The 22,227-nt window shown below is 39.8% G+C and overlaps 1 protein-coding gene across 15 annotated transcripts in view; it reads right to left on the bottom strand.

Annotated features, from left to right (window-relative positions):
- Window positions 1–9,595: 9,595 nt before the first annotated feature.
- The window catches only part of RPH3A (rabphilin 3A), a 344,443-nt gene continuing 331,811 nt past the window's right edge, over window positions 9,596–22,227 (bottom strand). For all 15 annotated transcript variants that reach the window (XM_043977132.1, XM_043977145.1, XM_043977136.1 and 12 more), the window contains 3 exons: window positions 20,988–21,069; window positions 17,312–17,408; window positions 9,596–10,141 (listed from right to left, as the gene is read on the bottom strand). In XM_043977132.1, the coding sequence (XP_043833067.1) occupies window positions 10,011–10,141; window positions 17,312–17,408; window positions 20,988–21,069 (310 nt within the window). In that variant the 3' untranslated portion in view covers window positions 9,596–10,010. The remainder of the gene's footprint in view (window positions 10,142–17,311; window positions 17,409–20,987; window positions 21,070–22,227) is intronic.

Consider the following 22,227-nt stretch of genomic DNA (forward strand, 5'->3'; position numbering starts at 1 on the left):
AATGAGATAGTAAGAGATATCTCATTTAAAATATCCACAGAGAACATAAAATACCTGCGAATATACCTGCTGGGATAAACCTACTATATAACAGTAAGTACAAAACACTTTTTATACAAATAGAGTCAGATTTAAATAATCAGAGATATATTCATTGTCCATAGGTGGACTGAGCCAATAAAATACAAATGACAATTCTACCTATTTCAGTGCCATCCTAAATTACCAAGAAATTATTTCATTGACCTAGAAAAAATAATAAAATTTATCTGGAAGAACAAAAGGTCAAGAATATCAAAGGAATTTAAGGGAAAAATATAAAGGAAGGAGGTCCAGCAGTGCCAGATCTTGAACTGTATTATAAGGTGGCAATTATCAAAACTCTCTGGTACTAGCTAAGAAATAAAAAGGTGAGTCAGTGGAATAGAGTAGATATGCAATACACATGAGTAAATTATTATAGTAACCTTGTATTTGATAAATGTAAAGATTTAATTATTACTATTTGGTAAAAATTGCTGGGAAAACTGAAAAGCAGTCTGGCAGAATTAGGTATAGACCAATATCTTACACCATTTACCAAGATAAGGTCAAAATTAATATGTGACCTAGACATAAAGGGAGATATCATATGTAAGTAAGAACAGGGAACATATCACCCATCAAATTTAGGGATAGGAAAATTCTTGAATAAATAAGAGATAAAGAGCATTGTGAGACATAAAATGGAAATTTTTAATTACACTAAATTGAAAGGTTTTGTACAAATAAAATCAATGTAGCCAATATTAGAAGGAAAACAGAAAATTGGGGAAACTTTTTATAGTTTCTTAGATAATGGTCACCTATCTCAAATATATAGAGAACTTTGTCAAATTTATAAGAATTAGTCATTACCCAATTGATAAATGGTCCAGTGATATGAAAAAGCAGGTTTTGGAAGAAGAAATCAAAGCACATATAGTCATATGAAAAAATGTTCTAAATCATTATTATGTGGGTGTTTTATACCCTGAAACTTTGCTAAAATTGTTAGTTGTTTCAAGTAGTTTTTAGTTGATTCCTTAGGATTGTATGTATACTATCATATATCTGTAAAGAGTGATAGTTTTGTTTCTTCCTTACCTATTCTAATTCCTTCAATTTCTTTTTCTTTTCTTATTGCTAATGCTAACATTTCTAGTACAATATTGAAAAATAGTGATGATAATGTACATACTTTGTTTCACCCTTGATTTTATTGGGAATGCTTATCATTTTAAGGAAAGCTCTATTCCTATGTTCTCTAGTGTGTTTTTTTTTTTTAAATAGGAATGGGTGTTTTGTCAAAAGCTTTCTCTGTATATATTGAGATAGTCATATGATTTTGGTTAGTTTGTTATTGTTGTGGTCAATTATGTTGATCGTTTTCCTAATATTGAACCAGTCCTGCATTCCTGGTAAAAATCCCACTTGGTCATAGTGTATTAAACTGGTGAGAAATTTCTGTAATTTCTTTGATACTATTTTATTTAGAATTTTTGCATTGTTATTCATTAGGGAAATTGGTTTCCAACTTTCTTTCTCTGTCTTGGCTCTTCCTGGTTTAGACATCAGCACCACATTTTTTTCATAAAAGGAATTTGGTAGGACTCCTTCACCTATTTTTCCAAGTAGTTTATATATTATTGGAATTAATTGTTCTTTAAATGTTTGGTAGAATTCATTTGTAAACCCATCTGGCCCAGGAGATTTTTTCTTAGGGAGTTCATTGATGGCATGTTCAATTTCTTTTTCAAAAATGAGCTTAAGTATTTTATTTCCTTTTCTGTTAATCTGAGCAATTTATATTTTTGTAAATATTCAACCATTTCCTTTAGATTGTCAAATCTATTGGCATACAATTGGGAAAAATAACTCCTAATTATTGCTTTAATTTCCTTTTCATTGGTGTTGAATTAACCATTTTCATTTTTGATACTGGTAATTTGGTTTTCTTTTTTTTTTTTATCAAATTAACTAGGCAGCTAGGTGGCAAAGTGGTTAAAGTGCTGGCCCTGGATTCAGGAGTACCTGAGTTCAAATCTGGCCTCAGACACTTGACACTTACTAGCTATGTGACCCTGGGCAAGTCACTTAACCCCCATTGCCCCAGAAAAAACTTTTTAAAAATCAAATCAAATTAACCAAAGGTTTATCTATTTTATTGTTTTTTCCATAAAACCAGCTCTTATTTTTATTTATTAATTCTATAGTTTTATTAATTTCAATTTTATTAATCTCTCCTTTGATTTTTCAGAATTTCTAATTTAGCATTTAATTGGGGATTTAAAATTTGTTCTTTTTCTAGCTTTTTTAGTTGCATGCCCCCTTTATCATTCCCAATTCATTGGTCTATTCTTTCTCTATTTTATTCACGTAGGCATTTAGAGATATAAAATTTCCCCTAAGAACTTCTTTGGCTGCTTCCCATAAGTTTTGGCATGTTATCTCATTATTGTCATTCTCTTTGATGAAATTATTGATTGTTTCTATGATTTGTTGCTTGACCCACTCATTCTTTAGGATGAGATTATTTAGTTTCAATTAATTTTTTGTCTATCTTTCCATGGACCTTTATTATGCTTAATTTTTATTGCATCATGGTCTGAAAAGGATGCATTTACTATCTCTGCCTTTCTGCATTTGACTGTGAAGATTTTATGCTTTAATACATGGTTAATTTTTATGTAGGGACCATGTGTCACTGAGAAAAAGGTACATTCCTTTCTATCCCCATTCAGTTTTCTCCAAAGGTCTATCATATCTAAAATTCTATTCACCTCCTTAATTTCTTTCTTATTTATTTTTTGGTTATATTTATCTAATTCTGAGAGGGGTGAAGTTGAGGTCCCCACTAGTGTATTTTTTCTGTCTATTTCTTCCTATAACTTCCTTCATTTTTTCTCTAAGAATTTGGATTCTATAGTACTTGGTGCACATATGTTTAGTATTGATATTACTCCATTGTCTATGGTGCCTTTTAGCAAGATGTAGTTTCCTTCCTTATCTCTTTTAATTAGATCTATTTTTGCTTTTGCTTTGCATAAGATAAGGATAGATACCTCTGCTTTTTTTTTACTTCAGCTGAAGCATAATATATTTTGCTCCAGCCTTTTACTTTTACTCTATGTGTATCTCTCTGCTTCAAATGTGTTTCTTATAAACAACATATTGTAGGATTCCAGCTTTTAATCCACTCTCCTATCCCCTCCATTTTATGGGAGAGTTCATCTCATTTACATTCATAGTTATGATTACTGTATATTTCCCTCAATCCTGTTTTTCCCTTTGTTTATAGTTTTCTCTCTCCTTTTACCACTCACCCAGAATTTTACTTCTGACCACCATCTCCCTCAATCTGCCCTCCCTTCTATCAGTCTCACCTTCCTTTTCTTTCCCCTTTCCCCTCTTACTTCTCCTTAGGGTAAGATAAATTTCTATACCCAACTGAGGGTGTATGTTCTTCCTTCTTTGAGCCAAATCCAATGAAAAACAATGCTCACCCCTACCTTCTTTCCCTCTATTATATGTGCTTCTTCATGTGATGAAATTTACTCTATTTTTCTCTCTTTTCCTCTTCTCCCAGTACAATCCTTTTTGTTACCCCTTAAGTTTTTTATATCACCACATCAAAATCAATTTATACTCATACTCTCTGCCTATGTTTACTCCTTCTATCTACCCTAATAGAGATACAGTTCTCAAGCATTACAAGTATCTTCTTCCCATGTAGGGATGTAAACATTTTAACCTCGTTGAATAACATGGTTTTTACCATTTTACTTTTTTGTGCTTCTCTTGAGTCTCGTATTTGAAGATTGAATTTTCTATTCAATTCTGATTTTTTTTCCATCAGGAAGGTTTTTAAAAATCCCCTATTTCATTGAATGTCCATCTTTCCCCAAAAAAATTATGCTCAATTTTGTTGGGTAGCTGATTCTTGATTGCAATCCAAGATCCTTTGCCCTCAGGAATATCATATTCTAAGCTCTCCAGTCCATTAATGTTGAAACTGCCAGCTCCTGTATAATCCTTACTGTGGCTCCTTCTAAATTATTATTGATAAGAGAAATGCACATTAAAGCAATTTTGAGATACTATCTTACACATATCAGATTGGCTAAAATGATAGGAGGGGGAAATGACAAATAGTAGAAGAGATGTGGAAAAATTGGGACACTAATACACAGTTGGTGGAACTGTGAACTGATCTAACCATTTTGTAGAACATTCTAAAATTATGCCCTTGGAGTTATAAAACTGTGCATACTCTTTGACCCAGCAATAACACTATTAGGTCTGTTTTCCAAGGTGATCAGGGAATAAGGAAAAGAATTTATATGTTCCCATGTCTATCTCTATTTGTTTTGTTAGCTCTATTCCCCAAGTTTCTCTTCCTCTCACCCTTACTGCCCCCATCCCATTTGTCAATCCTTTCTATAGTTTGAGTTTTATTTATTTTTTCTTCTCTCTAGTTAATTCTTCTCCTCTTTTCCCTCATATAAATGAAGATCCCCTTTCTTGTCCTCCCCTTCAACTCACTTAGACACAGAAAGATATAGTAGACACACTGTAGAAAGATGTTGAGCTGTAATCTTCTGTTTGTTGATAGGCTTTCCATTTCTCATACCTCTTCTCATTTGGTAGATGGGAAATGAAAGCAAAGGAAAGGGTTTTGTAGGTTTAAGCAACTTCCTGAGGTTTGCCTCACCAAGCACTCTGAGAAAACCAAGTAGGAGCAAAGAGGAAAGTACTACCGTGTTTTGCAAAACCTTCCATTGACCTCAGTGTGACTGGGGTTCTCAGAAGCATCCAGTTATCTCCTGAGTTGCTCCATACCACCATATTTCTGCTCTCAATCTCTCAGCTACTAATAGAGTTTGCAGTATGATTTCAGAGTTTCTTTTGTCCTGCACAAACTGAGCTGAACACCAAGGATATAGGAGTTTTGTGATGGATTTGGCTTAAGTTTTTCTGTTAATGTGTTCTTGTGGGTCATGTGAGTTCGATACTTCTTTTTTGTAGAAGAAATAAATAGCTGTCCTACACCTGATCTACATAGGACATAAGTGCCTTTCTACTTCACCATTTGGGGGAGACCATAGACACGAACCAAAGCCTAAGTTTTGGTTTGTTTGTTTTTGTTGTTGTTGGGGCAATGAGGGTTAGGTGACTTGCCCAGGGTCACATAGCTAGTGTCAAGTGTCTGAGGCCAGATTTGAACTCAGGCCCTCCTCAATCCATGGCCTGTGCTTTATCCACTGCATCACCTACCTGCCCCAAAACCTAAGCTTTAAGGAATTTTCCACAAGGCTCCAAGGGTAGGGAATATAAATCAATTAATCAATAAGAACTTTACTAAGAAGTGACTACATGAAAGCCAAAGAGACTGAGGAAAAGAGCTCAACCCTTCTTTGAGGTGGTCAGGCTTCCCCAGGACTTAACTTCAGTCTATGTGCATGGGTCCAGAGCTGAGAGGAACCCTTTAGTGGAGCAGGAGGGAGAGGGCACAGTGGCCCAGAACCCCCTTCTACTACTTCCTGATGGTCTAGTATTGGTCCTTAAGGAATCTCTAAGTGGAATGACTCACAGGGGTATATTTCGCTCCCTGTGAGAAGACAGGGGTAGGGTCAAAATCTACATACCTCTCTATGAAATCTTGTCCTGGGGTGGGGGTGAGGGGAAGTCATGGTTCATTGTGTCATATGTAGGTTCTAAGGATACAAAAACAGAAAAGAAAAATGGTCCCAAACATCAAGGAGTTTAGAATTGACTAGAAGTGTGGAAAATACGCAAAATTGTGACTGGTAACAAATAAAGCTTAGAAATAATGTTGGTTGATTGGTTGTTGTCCGTTCTCAAAGAGGACCTAAATAACATCATTATGTTGAGGTCTGGTACAGGGTGTCCAACTATGGATGATCATACCAATATGAACTCAGAAGGCTCTACCACAGGTTGGACACAAATATGAACATTTTGAGTGGAGATGTCTCTAAATGTGCACATTTCACTTTTTTTTGCGGGGCAATGAGGTTTAAGTGACTTGCCCAGGGTCACACAGCTAGTAAGTGTCAAGTGTCTGAGACCGGATTTGAACTCAGATCCTCCTGAATCCAGGACTGGTGCCACCCTCCACATTTCTTTTGAGCAACTGCAATTCTGGTTCATTCATAGAGCACAGCACCTTCTTTGATGCAATCACACCATGCTGGATGATCCTGTGCCTGTGTCTCCCATGTCTCACAATTGATTCTAAAATTCTTCTGAGAGACCTTGAGAAATAATGTATAATCTTCCAAAACCTTGTTCTTCATGGATTCTTAGATTTGAAAAGGGCCTTCAAGGGTATCTAGTTCATACCTTCCTTGGCTTATCCATGCATACTGTATATAACTTCTCTTTCATGGTGTTTTTTATCTTTATTGTCCCTATTAGTATTGATGAACAGACCCTCTGCATAGTAGGTGAGCAGGGAATGTTTGCTAACTAATTGATGTAAAGGAAAGGGTTGATGAAGCTGCAATAGTTGGTGCCATGCCCATGCAGACCAATTTTTTTACTTGGTTCCACAGACACATGGTGAGCCCCTCATCCAACTAGCCCCCTCAGCAATGTACACCACTGGTCACAAGCAGAGGTGGAGGGAGGATTGGGGGGATGCCCTTCCCAGTCTGCTTTGCAATGATGGCAGATAAGGAGTGTCATTTTTGTAGATGAGAGGCAGTACCTAGAGGATCATAGGTTTAGAATTGGAAGGGATTTTGAAGCTCTCTTGTCCAAACTGATTAGTTTACAGAGGAAAGAGCTGAGTCCTAGAAAGGGGAAGTAACTTGTCCAAAGTAAGCTAAGACTCCTGATGACCTGTCCAGTGCACTTTCCACTACTTCACACTGCCTCCTTGAATCACAGATTATTAGAATGTCTGACTTGGAAGGACCTTAGGACAGGGAACATGAGGGCTGGGAGCACCCTTAGAACAAAGAATGCTAGGGTTGGGAGGGAGGCTTAAAACAGGGAATATGAGAGGTGGAATGGTTCTTAAAACAAAGAATATGAGAGCTGGAGGAGCCTTAGAGACCTTTTTTTTTTTTTTTTAGTGAGGCAATTGGGTTAAGTGACTTGCCCAGGGTCACACAGCTAGTAAGTTTTAAGTGTCTGAGGCCAGTTTTGAACTCAGGTACTCCTGACTCCAGGGCTGGTGCTCTAATCCACTGTGCCACCTAGTTGCCCCTCTTAGAGACCTTCTAACCCAACTCCCTCATTTTCCAAGTCAGTAATAGAAAACAAATCACCGTTTCCTGGAGAATCCTACTTTATTTTAGATACATTATCACAAATAGAGAATATGGCTGAGTCTGCATGCAATGGAAGACGCTAGGATTCTATGCCAGGGGATTACATCTGCTGGAAAGAGCTTGTCCCCCAGCAGGTCTGCTGGAAGACCATCACATGCTAACTAGAAGGCCAATGCCAGCTCATATGAGAGTGCATGTGCTGCTGCCACCCCTAGGTAAGGCATGCTTTCTTCTAGAGGAGAACCAGGGAGTAAGAACCGCAGGTCATGGTGTTGTATAGGAGGAGCACGCCTGGAAGAAAAACAACAGTGACAGGAAATCTACCAGCCAGCTCTCTGGATTGCAGCCTGCTCCATACATACATAGAAAAATGGAGATGTCTCGCAAGAAAGGAATTTTTCTTAAAGGAGCCGATCATGGGGAGTGAAGATGATAGTTTTCAAAAGCATGAACTAAGTTCGTCTTTCTAGAAAGCATCTCCAGGTGGGAGGAGAGGTGGGGAAGAACATGATGAGGGGACGACCACAGGATTGGAAGACATGCCCCAAGTTGGGAGAAATCTACCCTCCCATCTCCCCTTTCCTGAACCCAGGCATTAAATTGTGTCCTCTTCCAAACCCCAGGGCTGTATTTCTGCTTCCCTACTCTAAGGGGAGAGAGAGGCAGAAAGATTCATTAATTACAGCGCCAGTAATAACAAGAAAAGAAGGCATGCATACATCCTCTGTCCACAAAGCATTCCCACATTGAGGGTTCTGTGTGTTCCTCCCAGCAGCCCTTATAAACAAGACAACAGAGAATAAGCAGAGCCATTCATTTGTCCAGGTTACAGAGACTTGGAGATGGAAAGGGGAGGTCACTCACTGATTAGCCATCTGGAGGAAGAGACAGTGGGGAGCATGCCCATTGATTGGCAGCCTTAAAGACCTCCATGCCCTACTTCCTGTCCCATCACCCTACTCAGCAGTGGGCACATGGTCAGAGAAAGCTGGCTTCTGTTCAAGCTTCAAGTGCTCCTCTACACTTAGTAGAGAGAGGGAGAGATCTGAAGACCCAGAGGAGACCCACCAGCCCCTACCCTGAAGCTAGGGAAAAAACGTTGTTTGCTTGGCATGTGCAACAGGACTCCAAGCCATAGACTCTCCATATTTCCCCTGCATTTCCTAGAGTAAATTCACTGGCCCTGTTTGTGTTGATCTGGCAGAGACAGAGGTGGGGGGGGGAGAGGAGACTCACAATGAATACCTTTTAAGAAGAGCATCTCTGACTTTATTCTCCCTTGGAGTGGGATAAGGGAAGAGGTGGGGTGGAGAGGAGACAGAGAGAGAGAGGCAGAGACAGAGGAGGCAGATTGAGGAAAGTTGCTGGGATTTGGCCTCTCTATTCTTGAAAGCAGGTGTCTGCCTCCCCACCTCCAAAAGGGGGAAACGGAACTCTTAACTGTGTATTAGAGTTTCAATGAGATCAAGGTAATTCACAGCTAAAGTTTTTGAACATCTAAGTCTGCTAGACTCTGTGTGGGGGGTGGGGGTGGGGGGTGTTATTGTTCTTCTGCTCAAACCCTCACCTTCACCTCATTTTTTTTTCTGCACATTGCTTGTTGAGTGGATACACACCAACATTCATCATATATTCTAAACACTATAACGTAGAGTTAGGTGTGTGACTGTGTACACCACAAGAAGACATCACATGGGCATAGCCGTCTAAAATGGAGAACCTTTTCCCTACTTATCCAAAATGAGTTGTAGATCAATTTCTACTAATGGAACTGATATGATCCTCATTAACTCCCTGTAGGATCCCTCCCCCTCCCAGACTGCTTCCCCATTCCAATATCCAAGTTAAGTTCCTAAATTCTGACCCAGGGAGGCTAGAAGTTTAGGGAGCACTGATTAAAAGTCAATAGGTGTGGGGCCCATTGAGGGGACATGAGCCCAAGTTGTTAACTTTGAGATTACAGGGGGCAGGGTAGAGGGGAGCAGGGACAAGAGAGAGAGAAAGAGAGAAGGAAGGAGAAAGGGAGAGACAGAGACCAAAGCAGAAAGAGAGACAGAGACAAAGAGAGACAGACACAGAGAGTGATAAAGAAGAAAAGGGGGGAGAGTGAAAGAGGAAGAGTGAAAAGAAAAGAGAGAGGGAAAGATATGGAGAGAGACAAAGCAAGAGGGAAGGAGGGAGAAGGAAAGAGAGTTAAAGAAAGGGAATAAAGAGACGTAAAGAGGGAATAAGGAAGAGAAGATAAAGGGAAAGATAGGGGAGAGAGAGGAGAAGAAAGTAAGTAAAGAGAGGAAGAGATGGAAAGGACAAAATAAGAGAGAAATATTTAAAGTGAAACAGTAATAAAGAAAAAAAGAAAGACAATGGAAGAGAGAGGAGTGAGAGAGAGAGAGAGAGAGTAAAAGGCGGGGTATGTGTCCCCTCATATTTAAGAGGGGAGGAAGAGACCTCAAAGGTTTGTTCAGGTAAGGAAGGGAAGGTCAAGACAGCTTTCTGGTCAGTGTACATGGCAGAGGAACCCAGGAGAGACTGTCTCAGCCAGGCTGACGGACCGGAAAAGCTGAGGACAGGTCCAGAGTGAGGAGTTCTAGGGGCAGGGGAATGTCGGGGGTGGGGGGGGCGGTGCAGGGGGACAGAGGGAAAAGCTGAGGAATGGACAGGGTGGGAGGGTGGGGCCCATAGGCCCCCGCTTTAATCACTGGAGACGTGGTTCTCATTCTGGAGGTTGTGCCAGCGTTCAATCTTCTTGTCCTTATTCTTTAGACACTCGTACCAATGTTTCAAGCGCTCCCCCTTGGCAGTGATACCAAGCTGACAGCCCCCTATAGGAGGGAAACAGAGAGATGGTCAGGGAGAGAGGACTTTCTTAGGAACAGGGAGAGAACACCTCTTATCCAAAACCAAAGACTCAGGGGCAGCTAGGTGGTGCAGTTGATAGAGCACTGGCCCTGGATTCAGGAGGACCTAAGTTCAAATGTGGCCTCAGACAGTTGACACTTGTACTAGCTGTGTGACCCTGGGCAAGTCACTTAACCACAGTTGCCTCACAAAACCAAACCAAGGACTCCTTTTTACTTTAACAAAAAGAGGGAAGGACTCTGACCAGTTGATGACATTCCCATCCCAGTAAGTCACGGACCCTGCTTTCTAAGGGTCTCACTCTCTCATCCCGGAGAATTCTGGCTCAAGAACCTAAAATTGCTCTCCATTTCGTTAGTTCTAAATTCCTATCCCTGATATTCAAGACCTTTTATAAACATACTAACTATCCACCCTAATAATGGCAATGGCAATTAATAACAATTCATAATTAACAGCACTTTAAGGCTTTATAATATTTGAAGTACTTTCCATGCCTCCAACACTATGAAGAAGAGGGTATTAAGTCTTCCCATTTTACAGATGAGGAAACTGAGGCTCAGAGGAGTCAAATGATTTGTTCATAGTTAGTTAATCACCTACTATGTGTTGGTGCTGGCGTTTGAACCCGGGCCTCTAATGGAAAGAGTATCATTGCTAGAGTCAGTGGGCTTGGGTGCAAATGTGACTTCTTATTTTCTCTACTTATATGACTTTGGGTAAGTCATTTAGCTTCCATGGGCCTCAGTTTACTCATCTTTAAAATGAGGTGGTTGGATTATATGGCTCTTGGGGTCCTTTCCAGATCTAAATAGGTTATCCCATAATCTTCACTCTAAACACCACAAGACTCCAAGCCCAGGGCCTTTTCCATTATGCCACCGATCATATGCCTACCGTGTGCACAATAAGCATTGTGGATTATTGGATCACCAATTTGGAACTAGAAGAGACATTGGAAACCATCTATTCCAACCCCTCATTTTACAGAAGCACTGGGGATTCAGAGAAAGTCTAAAACATGACCCTGGACCTCAAAGAGATCACATCTGATGGGGGAGATGTAAAGCAAACAGCTACATCTATCAATGAGTCACAGACAGGGTAAATGAGAGAGAATCCTAGAGAGAAAGCAATAGGAGCAGGGGCCTGAGAAAAGCAGAAGGTCAGCTTTGAGCTGAGTCTTGAAGGAAGCAGTGGAACCTAAGAGGCAGAAGTTACCCAAAAATATCAGAATTGAGATTTGAACCCCACTTCCCAAATCCATTGATCTCTTCATTGTACCCTGTGTCTTCTCATAGGTACCTCCAGAGAGCTCTAAAATTGAGGTAGGATACAATCCCTACCTCTTTTTTGTTTATTTGTTTTTGTTTGTTTGTTTTGTGGGGGCAATGAGAGTTAAGTGACTTGACCAGGGTCACACAGCTAGTAAGTGTCAAGTGTCTGAGGTCAGATTTGAACTCAGGTCCTCCTGAATCCAGGGCCAGTACTTTATCCACTGCCTCACAAAACCAAACCAAGGACTCCTTTTTACTTTAACAAAGTAAACTAGTAAACAAAGTAACTAGCTGCCCCTAGTCCCTACCTCTTATATCCCTGAATGCATCCCTTCTCCTCCAGACAGGTTTCTCTGTTCACTGTCCCTGTGACCTAAGTTGCCACTGGCTCATTCTTGTCTCTTTGCCAGAATTGTGTTGAAGCAAGTACCTTGAAAGCCTTCCCTCACCTGGAATATATCTCCCTTTCACTCCCCACTCCCCAGCACTTTGGCCGTCCTAATCTCATCCATCCTTCAAAAGGGAATAAGAGAAGGGAATAAACCTTTATTAAGCACCGACTATGCACTCTGCTATGCTACACATATTATTTCATTTGATCCTCACAACAACCTTGGGAGGCAGGTGCTATTATTACCCTCATTTCACAGATTAGGATAACTGAGGCAGACACAGGTTAAGTGACTTGTCTAAGGTCACATAGCCAGTGTCTAAATGTTTTTAAAACAAACCTATAAACAAATAAACAAACAAATAAATGAATGAATGAGTGAATAAACAGATAGATAAAGAAATAAATGGATGAATAAATGAATAAATAAATACACAAAAGGCCTTTAGAAAGAACTAACAAATACAATTATACTTTAATCTGTATTCATATACCATCAATTCTATCTCTGTTAATGGTTTGCATTTTTCATACGTCCTTCTGATAGCATCCTGCTCATCATTTCTTTCAGCTACTGTTAACTGTATTACCCTCCATCTTAATCCCTCCCCTTGATATTTATTCTATTTTCTATCTTCCTTCACCCTATCCCTCCTTGAAAGTGTTTTGCTTTTTACTGCCCCCTCTCCTAATCTGCCCTTCCTTCCATTACCTCTTTCCCCCACTCCCACTTTCCCACATGGCAAGATATATTACTATACACTCTCGAATGTGTATGTTATTCCCTCTTTGAGCCAATTCTGATGAGAGTAAGGCTCACTCACTCCACCACTCCTTCCCCATCTTCCCCCTCTACTCCATAATCTTTTTCTTGTTTTTTATGTGAACTACTTTTCCCCAGTCCATGTCTCCCTTTCCCTTTCTTCCAGTGCATGAATAAATAAATAAATGACATCTATATAGTGTTTACTATATGCCAGGCACTGTGCTAAATGCTTTATAATTGTATATAATTATAATTATTATATCCTTTAATCCTCACAACCCTGGGAAGTAGGTGCTATTATTATCTCCATTTTACAAATGAGGACAATGAGGTTTATAGAAATGAATTGACTTGCTCAGAGTCACATAGCAAGGAAGAGTTTGAGGCTGAATTTAAACTCAGGTCTTCCTGACTGCAGGTCCAGTGTTCTCTTTATCCATATACCACCTAACATCAAAGATCAACACTTCCTCTCTGAAGCTTTACCTAAACAGTCCCATCTTCACTGGCCTCTTCTCCTGATGAATCATCATGGTATTTGTAGTCTAGGCCACTCAGTTCAGCATTAGAATTAGTTCACCTATCATTTGAGGCAGCATGGTATTGTGGGCTAGAAAGAGTTGGCCTCAGAGTCAAGAGGACCTGAGATCAAGATGTCCCCCTAATACAAGCTGGCTGCTCCAACATGGGCAACTCACTTACCCTCTGAGTGGACCCAGGCAGCTCCATGAGATTATATGTGGCAGGGCAGGGTTTATTTGCATTGGTTAAAAGGTGTTTCTTCACTGAGAGTTCTCTGAATCAATGGCTCTGTAGACCTTCAGTTTGGTAGTCAGTATAATACCTCTTCTCCCATAATTTCATTCTGAGCCTTCCAAATCCTGACCTAGCTCTGGCAATATGTATGTCAACCTCATTATCAATGTGTACATCCCCAGAAAGGATACTGCCAAGGTAAGTGAACTTATCCACAATATTCAAAACTTTTCCATTTGCTGTAACTGATGGTTCCATGGATGGATGATGGTGTGGTAGTGGCTGGTGCAACTGTGTTTTCTTGGTGTTAATTGTTAGGCCATAATTAGCAGAAGCAACAGAGAATCGATTCATACTTTGTTGTATCTCAGCTTAAGAGGCTGCATTGAGTACACAATCACCTGTTAACAAAAAAACATGCACCAACTCTCCCTCCACTTTAGTCTTGGCTTGTAGCTTTCTTAAGTTAAATAATTTACCATTAGTGTGGTTGATGACTTTGATGCTGTGATTATCCTCATTGAAAGCATCTGACAACATTTCTGTAAACATCATGCTAAAAAGCATGGGGGCAAGCACTGGAAAAATGGAAGAGTATTGTCCATTATCCAGAACCTGGGAAAGTATGCTGTCATGAAGTTGACATATAAAACTGATGAACTTCTCTGGGCAACCAAATTTTGACATAATTTTCCATAAGTCCTCATGACTGGAAAGTATCACAGGCCTTGGTCAGATTGACGAACATTGGGTAAGGACCTCAATTCTGCTCCTGGCATTTCTCCTGGAGTTATCAGGCAGCAAACATCATGTAGACCATTTCTCAACCCTGTCTGAAGTGAGACTGGCTCTCACATAGATGAGCATCTTCCAGATGAAGGATCAGCTATTAAGGAGGACTCTTGCAAGAATTGTACCAGCAATGACTAAGAGACCACGCTGAACCCCTACCCTGTGATTGTCATAGGACAATCTATTTCCTTTACCTTTATAGAGATGAACAATGGAGGCATCCTTGATCTCCTGGAAAATAACTTCCTCTTGCCATATACCCTGAAAAATTTCAGTCAGCTTTTGTATGAGCAATGAACCTTCCACCTTGTAAATCTCGGTTGGAATAGAATCAGCACCAGGTGCTTTGCTACAAAAGAGGATCAGAACCTCTTCTTCAATTGGGAATTTGACTAGAGAGGGATTGGCTTAAACCTGAGGTAAACAGTTAATGGCTTCAGCATTGATAGATGATAGTCTGTTGAGAACATTATGGAAGTGTTCAGCCCATCTCTCCAAAATCATGTGCTTATCACCAATCAATGCAGCTCCATCAGCTTTGAGTAGTTGAGATGCACCATAGGTCTATGGTCCATAAATAGCCTTCAGGGCATTATAAAAGAGTGTTGGGTTGTTATTATCAGCATAAAACTGAATTTCATTTGCCTTCTTACTGAGTCGAGAATCCTACATCTCTCTAAGCTTTGTTTGTACTTTACTTTTGATGGAGTTAAAGGCTCTTCTTAGAGATGGATGAACTATTCTGCTGGTCAAGCCTGTGGCATTCTAATTTTTCATCTAGCAGCTTCTGAATTTCCCCATCATTTTCATCCAACCAGTCTTAATGTTTGTGGGTGTTCTGACCCAGAGAAGTAAAGGCAGTGCTGTACACCAAATCTCTGAAAACTGCTCACTCTTTTTCTGCTCCATTGCTGCCAACTATGTGTTGGTTCAACTTTCCCTCCAAGTTAGCTATGAACTATTCCCACTCAGAGAAGCACTTTAACTTGTTGACATTAACCCTTCTGGTAGCCATCTTGCTTTGGGGTCACCACTTTTGTTAAAAAGTATTTAGCTTGGAGAGGATAAGTCTATGACTGGATTAGCACTCTGCACCACACATCGCCTTCTTCATCTCACATCCTGTCTCTTTTCTTTATAATGACATAGTCTATTAAATGCCAAGGTTTGCTCCAAGGGTACATTCACCAAGTTTTATTGCAGTTAGGTAAATGGAAGGCAGTGTTGGAGTACATATACACACACACAGTATGTATACATGTATACATATATATGGAGTGTATATATGTGTGTGTACATATGTGATGATCCTATGATCTTGGGGTCTTTGTCACATACAGTGTTATAGCTACTACTGTCACTATTTTACAAATGAGGCAAATGAGGCTCAGAAAGGGCAAATGCCCAGCCCACAGTGATTCAGCTACTACGTATCAGAGTCAGGATCTGAATCCAGGTCTCCCTGGCTCCACATCTAACTTCTAAAGTCTTGTTGGATTGGAGAAGTTCTTTCTTCCCCATGTCCAGCAGAGTCTCTCCTCATTCTTCTTCAGAGAACAAGGGAGAGGGGGAAACTAGGTTAAGCAGAAGAGATGATCAGGTTTCATGCTAAGGAGATGGTAAGGATTGGAAGCAGAGGCTAAGGAAGGTAGGACAGGGCATTTCATCATTCTTTCTAGTCTGTCTTGGAGCAAACCCAGTCCCCATGAGCTGGGCTGTTGGGGATTTTAGTGGCCATGGTGGGAAGGGGCTCTGGGTTCTGAGACTCCTTGCCAATCAAAATCATTTGGTGTAGTTAATCTACTTAGTTTTAGGATTACTGGCCTAGACTTGAGCTATTTTGACTGGTGAGTGAGTGAGTGAATTAATGAGTGCAAACTCCCTTAGCCCACTATAATTGGCCCCCTTGACCAGACCACACTTCACATCCCATCCATTGTCCAACCCTGGCCATCTAACCTGGCACTACAGGTGGAGCTCCCTCCATTGCCTGATTTCCATCTTTTTCCTTAGGCACACTAATCAAATTCATACTATCATTGTTTTGGAAAGAGCCTGTCATTTGGGTATCCTGTGGATCGATTCACCATCCTTGTGGGTCTCCAGACCAAAATTCCCTTCCCTGTCCATCATTCTCCTATATGAGTTATCCCCCCCCCCCAATTAAAATGTTAGCACCTTGAGGGCAGGGAGTCTCTCACTTTTGTATTCTTAGCACTTAGTTTAATAAACTTTTCAGGATTAGTTTAATAGACTTTTAAAGTAACTAAACTATATGCTTTCACTTGGCAACACCACCACTAGGCCTAGATTTTGAAGAGATCAAGGCAAGGCAACAACCATTTTTTTTTAATCAGAGAAAGAGGAAAAGGACCCATAAGTACAAAAACATTTATAACAGCTCTTTTTGTGGTGACAACTAGAAACTAAGGGGGTGCCTTATCAATTGGAGAATGGCTGAACAAGTTATGGTATATGCATGTAATGGAATATGACTGTTATAAGAAATGATAAGATTCCTTCAGAGAATCACAGAAAGACTTGTATGAACTGATGCAGAGTGAAGTGAATAGCACAAGGAGAATAATGGGTATAATAACAACATTGTAAAGAAAAACCATTTCAAGCAACTTGAGAACTTTGATGAATGTGATGATCAACCCGGTTCCAGAAGACCCATGATGAAGCAAGCTACCTCTCCCTGACAGAGAGGTGATAGAATCAGGGTGCAGAATGAGATGTATATTTTTGGACATGGCCAATGTGGGAATTTGTTTTGTTTCACTATGCATATTTGTTACAAGGGTTTTGTTTTGGTTTTTTTTTTGTTTGTTTTTCCAATGGAGGAAGAGGAAGGCAAAAGGAAGAAAACAGATTTTTATTCATTGAAAAATAGAAATATATACAAAAAAGAAAAAAAGCCATTTCATTCATTTATTCATTCTCAACAACAAGGGCTATTTTTAGTGATTAGTTGTCAAATGTAGCCGCTAGGCTCATTTTAAGCATTGCCAATACGGTCCCCCCGCCCAAATGAAGAACCTTTGTACCTAATTCCTCCCTTGGCTTTTCTCAACTGGATGAGAAAGAATAGAATTTCCCACCAATCCCCAAGTCTCCACTCAGTTCAAATGGCAGTGCCTATACTCACCAATATAATCATTGGACTTGCCAATGTCATAATCCCAGACTGAGATGTCCAGTGATTTCTTGGCCAGATCACTATGTTTTATATCATAGAAAAACTCCTGAAAGGGAATTGAGAAAAAACAACAATATCATTCAAACTGGAGGCATATCCTTTTTATCCTCAAGAAACAAAAGACTCAAGATTAGAAAGAAAGAAAAAAGTTGTGAAATAATTTTTAGAGTCAGTAGATCTGATAAAGGCCTCATTTCTCAAATATATACAGAACTGAGTCAAGTTTATAAGAATACAAGGCATTCCCCAATTAATAAATGGACAAAGTATATGAACAAGCAGTTTTCAGATGAATAAATTAAAGCTATCTATAGTCATGTGAAAAATGCTCTAAATCACTATAGATTAGAGAAATTCAAATTAAAACAATTTTGAAGTTGCACTTCACACCTATCAGATTGGTTAATATGATAGAAAATGAAAATGATAAATGTTAAAGAAGATGTGGAAAATTTGGAACACTAATACATTGTTGGTAGAGTTGTGAACTGAGCCAACCATTTTGGAGAGCAATTTAGAACTATGCCAAAGGGCTATAAAAAGGTGCATACCCTTTAACTCACCAATACCAGTACTAGGTCTGTATCCCATAAAAAAGGGAAAAAGGCCCACTTGAACAAAAGTATTTATAGCAGCTCTTTTTGTGGTGGCACAGAATTTGAAATTGAGGGGATGTCCATCAATTGGGGAATGGCTGAACAAGTTGTGGCCTATGAATAATGTGACATAATGGGATTCTATTGTGCTGTAAGAAATGATGAGCAGGTGGCTTTCAGAAAAACCTAGAAAGTCTTACATGAACTGATGTTGAATAAAGCGAGCAGAACCAGGAGGACATTGTACACAGTAACAGTAACACTGTGTGATAATAAACTGTGATAGACTTAGCTTTTCTCAGCAATGCAATGTTTCCAGGACAATTCCAAAAGACTCACGATAGAAAATGATTTCCATATCCAGAGAAAGAACTGGGGGGGGGGGGGAGCGGAGGGCAGCTAGGTGGTGCAGTAGATAAAGCACTGGCCCTGGATTCAGGAGGACCTGAGTTTAAATCTGGCCTCAGGCACTTAACACTTACTAGATGTGTGACCCTGGGCAAGTCACTTAACCCTCATTGCCCTGCAAAACAAAAAACAAACAAAACAAAGCAAACAAACAAAAAAATGAAAATGTTCACAAAAAAAAAGAAGTATGGGATCTGTATGCAAATCAAAGTATACTATTTCCACATTTTTTTGTCTCTTGTTTTTTTTTTTCTCTCATAGTTTTTGCCCTTTTATTCTGATTCTTCTTTCACAACATGACTAATGTGGAAATATGTTTAACATGATTGTACATATATAACTTGTATTAGATTGCTTATTGTTTGGGGGTGGGGAAGGGGAAAGAGGGAGAAAATTTTGGAACTCAAAATCTTATAAAAATGAATGTTGAAAACTATCTTCACACATAATTATACAAATAAAATACTATTAAGAAATTGAAAACAAAACCGCCCAAAATTTTCTGGGCAGGAGCAGAGCCAGTTGAATGAATAAAGTGACAGTCTTGTTTATAAGATAGATAGATGAAAGAAAGAGAGAAAGAAAGAAAAAAGAGAGATAGAGGGAGGGAGGGAGGGAGGGAAGGAAGGAAGGAAGGAAGGAAGGAAGGAAGGAAGGAAGGAAGGAAGGAAGGAAGGAAGGAAGGAAGGAAGGAAGGAAGGAAGGAAGGAAGGAAGGAAGGAAGGAAGGAAGGAAGGAAGGAAAGGAAAGAAAAGAAAAGGAAGGAAAGGAAAGAAAGAAGAAGAGAAAAGGAGAAGAAAGGAAAAAAGGAAAGAAAAGAAAAGAAAAGAAAAGAAACAAAAGACCAAGATAGAAGGGCCTCTGAGCCCAGACCATCAGAAATAGGAAATTGAGAGGGGCTTTTCACCTGGCATTCCTTTCCCAATCCAAATCCTCTCTCAACAAATACCTCTATTTACGAAGGTCCTTAAGCACTATTGGTGAGGTCAAGTATCCTTGGATAGAATCCAGCCCAAGAAGAGAGACAGTCCCCTTCAATTTGCTCTAGCAGGAATGGAAGTAGCATGGGAAAGCCCTATAAATGGGAGGTATAAGGGCAGAGACCTGGGTTCTAATCTAGACTCTTTGATTCACTTTCTGTGTAACATTAGTCAAGTCACTCCTTCAATTGTGCTGTGGAAAGAGTCCTGCCCTTTGAGCAAGTCTCTTGGCCTATTTGTATTTGGCAGTTACGTGGCTCAATGGATAGAGTACCATGTCTGGAGTCTGGAAGATTCATCTTCCTAAATTCAAATTTGGCCTCAGACACTGACTAGCCATGTGACCTTGGGCAAGTCACTTTACCCTGTTTGCCTCAGCTCCCTCATCTGTAAGATGAGCTGGAGATGGAAATGGCAAACCACTCCAGTATCCTTGCCAAGAAAACCCCAAATGAGATCATGAAGAATGGAACACAACTGAAACGTGTCAACAACAATAACAATGAATTTCCTGCAATGGTTAGGAGGCAACCTGGTCATATGATCCTAGAGCTAGAGGGAAGCCCCTCAGGGTCCATCAAACCCAATACTCCCATTTCAAAGAGAAGGAAACTGATATCAAGAGAGAAGTGACATGTCCAAGACCATACAGCTAGTCCAGAGCTGAACTTATATTTGAATTCAGGACCCCTGACTCCATATGCAATACACTTTACTATCACCTCAGTTACTAAGAAGTTGTTGCTATAGGTATGTGTACAGGGTTTCCCCAAAAGTTGCTATTTTGTCCCTCATTTTTAAAGTTGATATTTTAAAACAAAAATTTATTTTTTAAAATTAAGCTTAGTTATGGTTTAGTTTCTTTCATTTAATCAATAAAAAATGTCCTTTATGGTTGAGTAGTCAATATATCTTTGCTTTAATATATGTATATGTGTACACATACACAGGTGTATATATGTACATATGTGTATACATGCTCTACATGTACATCTATCATGTGTATATATAATCTATATGTATATATATACACATCTATTTCTAACACCTATACCTATCTTTGTCACTTCTTTATATTTCTCGATGTTCATTTCTAACTTATCATCTCTGTCTCTATCCCTGTCATTTCTAAGTTTATCATCTCTAGCTTTCTATATTTATCTATCTCTATCATCTTTATCTCTTCATCTATTCTTCTATCTCTCTCTCTCTCTGGCTTTCTATCTTTTCCTCTGTCTCTGTCTGTCTTTGTCTCTGTTTCTTTGTCTGTCTCTCTGTGTGTCAATCTCTGTCTTTTTGTCTGTCTCTTTGTCTCTTTCTCATTTCCTGGGCATACACACTAATTAAATGTGCTGTGCACTTTTTGGTTGCTTCCATTAAAAGTGAACAGAATTGGGAGCTAAACCGAAGACCTTGATGCATCCCTTATGGTGTTGGTCAAGTCCCTTCACTGCTCTGGGCCACATTCCTCATCTGCACCAGGAAAAGATTGGTTTTCTTCCACCTCTGATAGATGACACATCTACAAACTCTGAGCTGGCCCATATGGTAGACCTGCCCCCACTAAACCCACTTTGTTTTAACCTTCTTTCCATCCTTTCTCCCACCTGACACCCACAGCACCTTTTAGAGGGCACTTACCTCATTAAACTCAGGATTCAAAGTCTTCTTTTTGATCTGTGTCTTGTGTTTGGCCTTTTTCCCCATGTCTGGTTTCAGCCAGCTGTGGAGCAACATAAGTACCATCAGGACAGAGGTCTGATTACTGGTGTTACTTTGGATTTGGGTCTACCCAAATTCTCAATGAGAAACTTCCTGTATCAAGGTAGTTGGGAGACTACCACATGCTAACCATAATGCCAGCACCAGCATGAATGGGAGCTGTGTGTACCACTGTCATCCTAAGGCATGTTTTCTTCTAGAAGACAACCAGGAAATAGGAGCCATAAATCCTGGGAATTTTATAGGAGTGGGGGTGGGTGGGTGGGTGGGAAGATATGGTGAATGGAGGCTGAATTTCAAATCACAGAATGTCACAGTTGGAAAGGACCTCATAGGCCATCTGTCAGTCAGCCAGTCAACTAGCATTTATTAAGCACCTACTATGTGCCAGACACTGTGTTCAGCATTGGAGATACAAAAAGGGCAAAAGACAGTTCCTGCTTTCAAGGAGCTCATAGTCTAATGGTGGAAACAAAATACAAACAACTATATACAAGAAGATACATACAGGATAAATGGGGGATAATCAACAGAAAGAAGGCACTAGGATTAAGGGGAAAGTTTTGGGGTTTTTTTTGCAGAAGGTGGACTTTAGCTGGCACTTGAAGGAATCCAGGAAAGCCAATATACTTCATAGCTGAAAAAGGAATCTCTTCTATGGTGTAATCAATGAGTGGTCTACCAGCCTCAGCTTGAAGACTTACATAGAACCTTTTACTTCCTAAAGCAGTTCATTCATCTTTAAGATGGGGCAGCTAGGTGGTGCAGTGGATAGAGCACTGGCCCTGAAGTCAGGAGAATCTGAGTTCAAATCTTACCTCAGACACTTACTAGTGGTGTGACCATGGGCAAGTTACTTAACCCCAATTGCTTTAAATATCTGGGGCCATGATCTATATCTTGCTACTGGACCCAGATGGCTCTGGAGGACAGAGTGAGGTTGTTGACGATGCACAGCCCTCCTTCACTTAAATCCAATTCAGTTCAAGTCAAGACATCACCCAGATATCATGGTCCTCTTCAAGAACGAAAGACAACCAACAACATCTTTGAGATCACTCTAATCGCTGGAAAATGTGTCTGGTTCTCAAAGCTAAATTACACCTACCTATCTATTGCTACTAGAAGATGGCTACCATGGCCCCTGAGTCTTTTCCTC

The sequence above is a fragment of the Dromiciops gliroides genome, chromosome 1 (genome assembly GCF_019393635.1).
Source record: "Dromiciops gliroides isolate mDroGli1 chromosome 1, mDroGli1.pri, whole genome shotgun sequence".
NCBI lineage: Eukaryota > Metazoa > Chordata > Mammalia > Microbiotheria > Microbiotheriidae > Dromiciops > Dromiciops gliroides.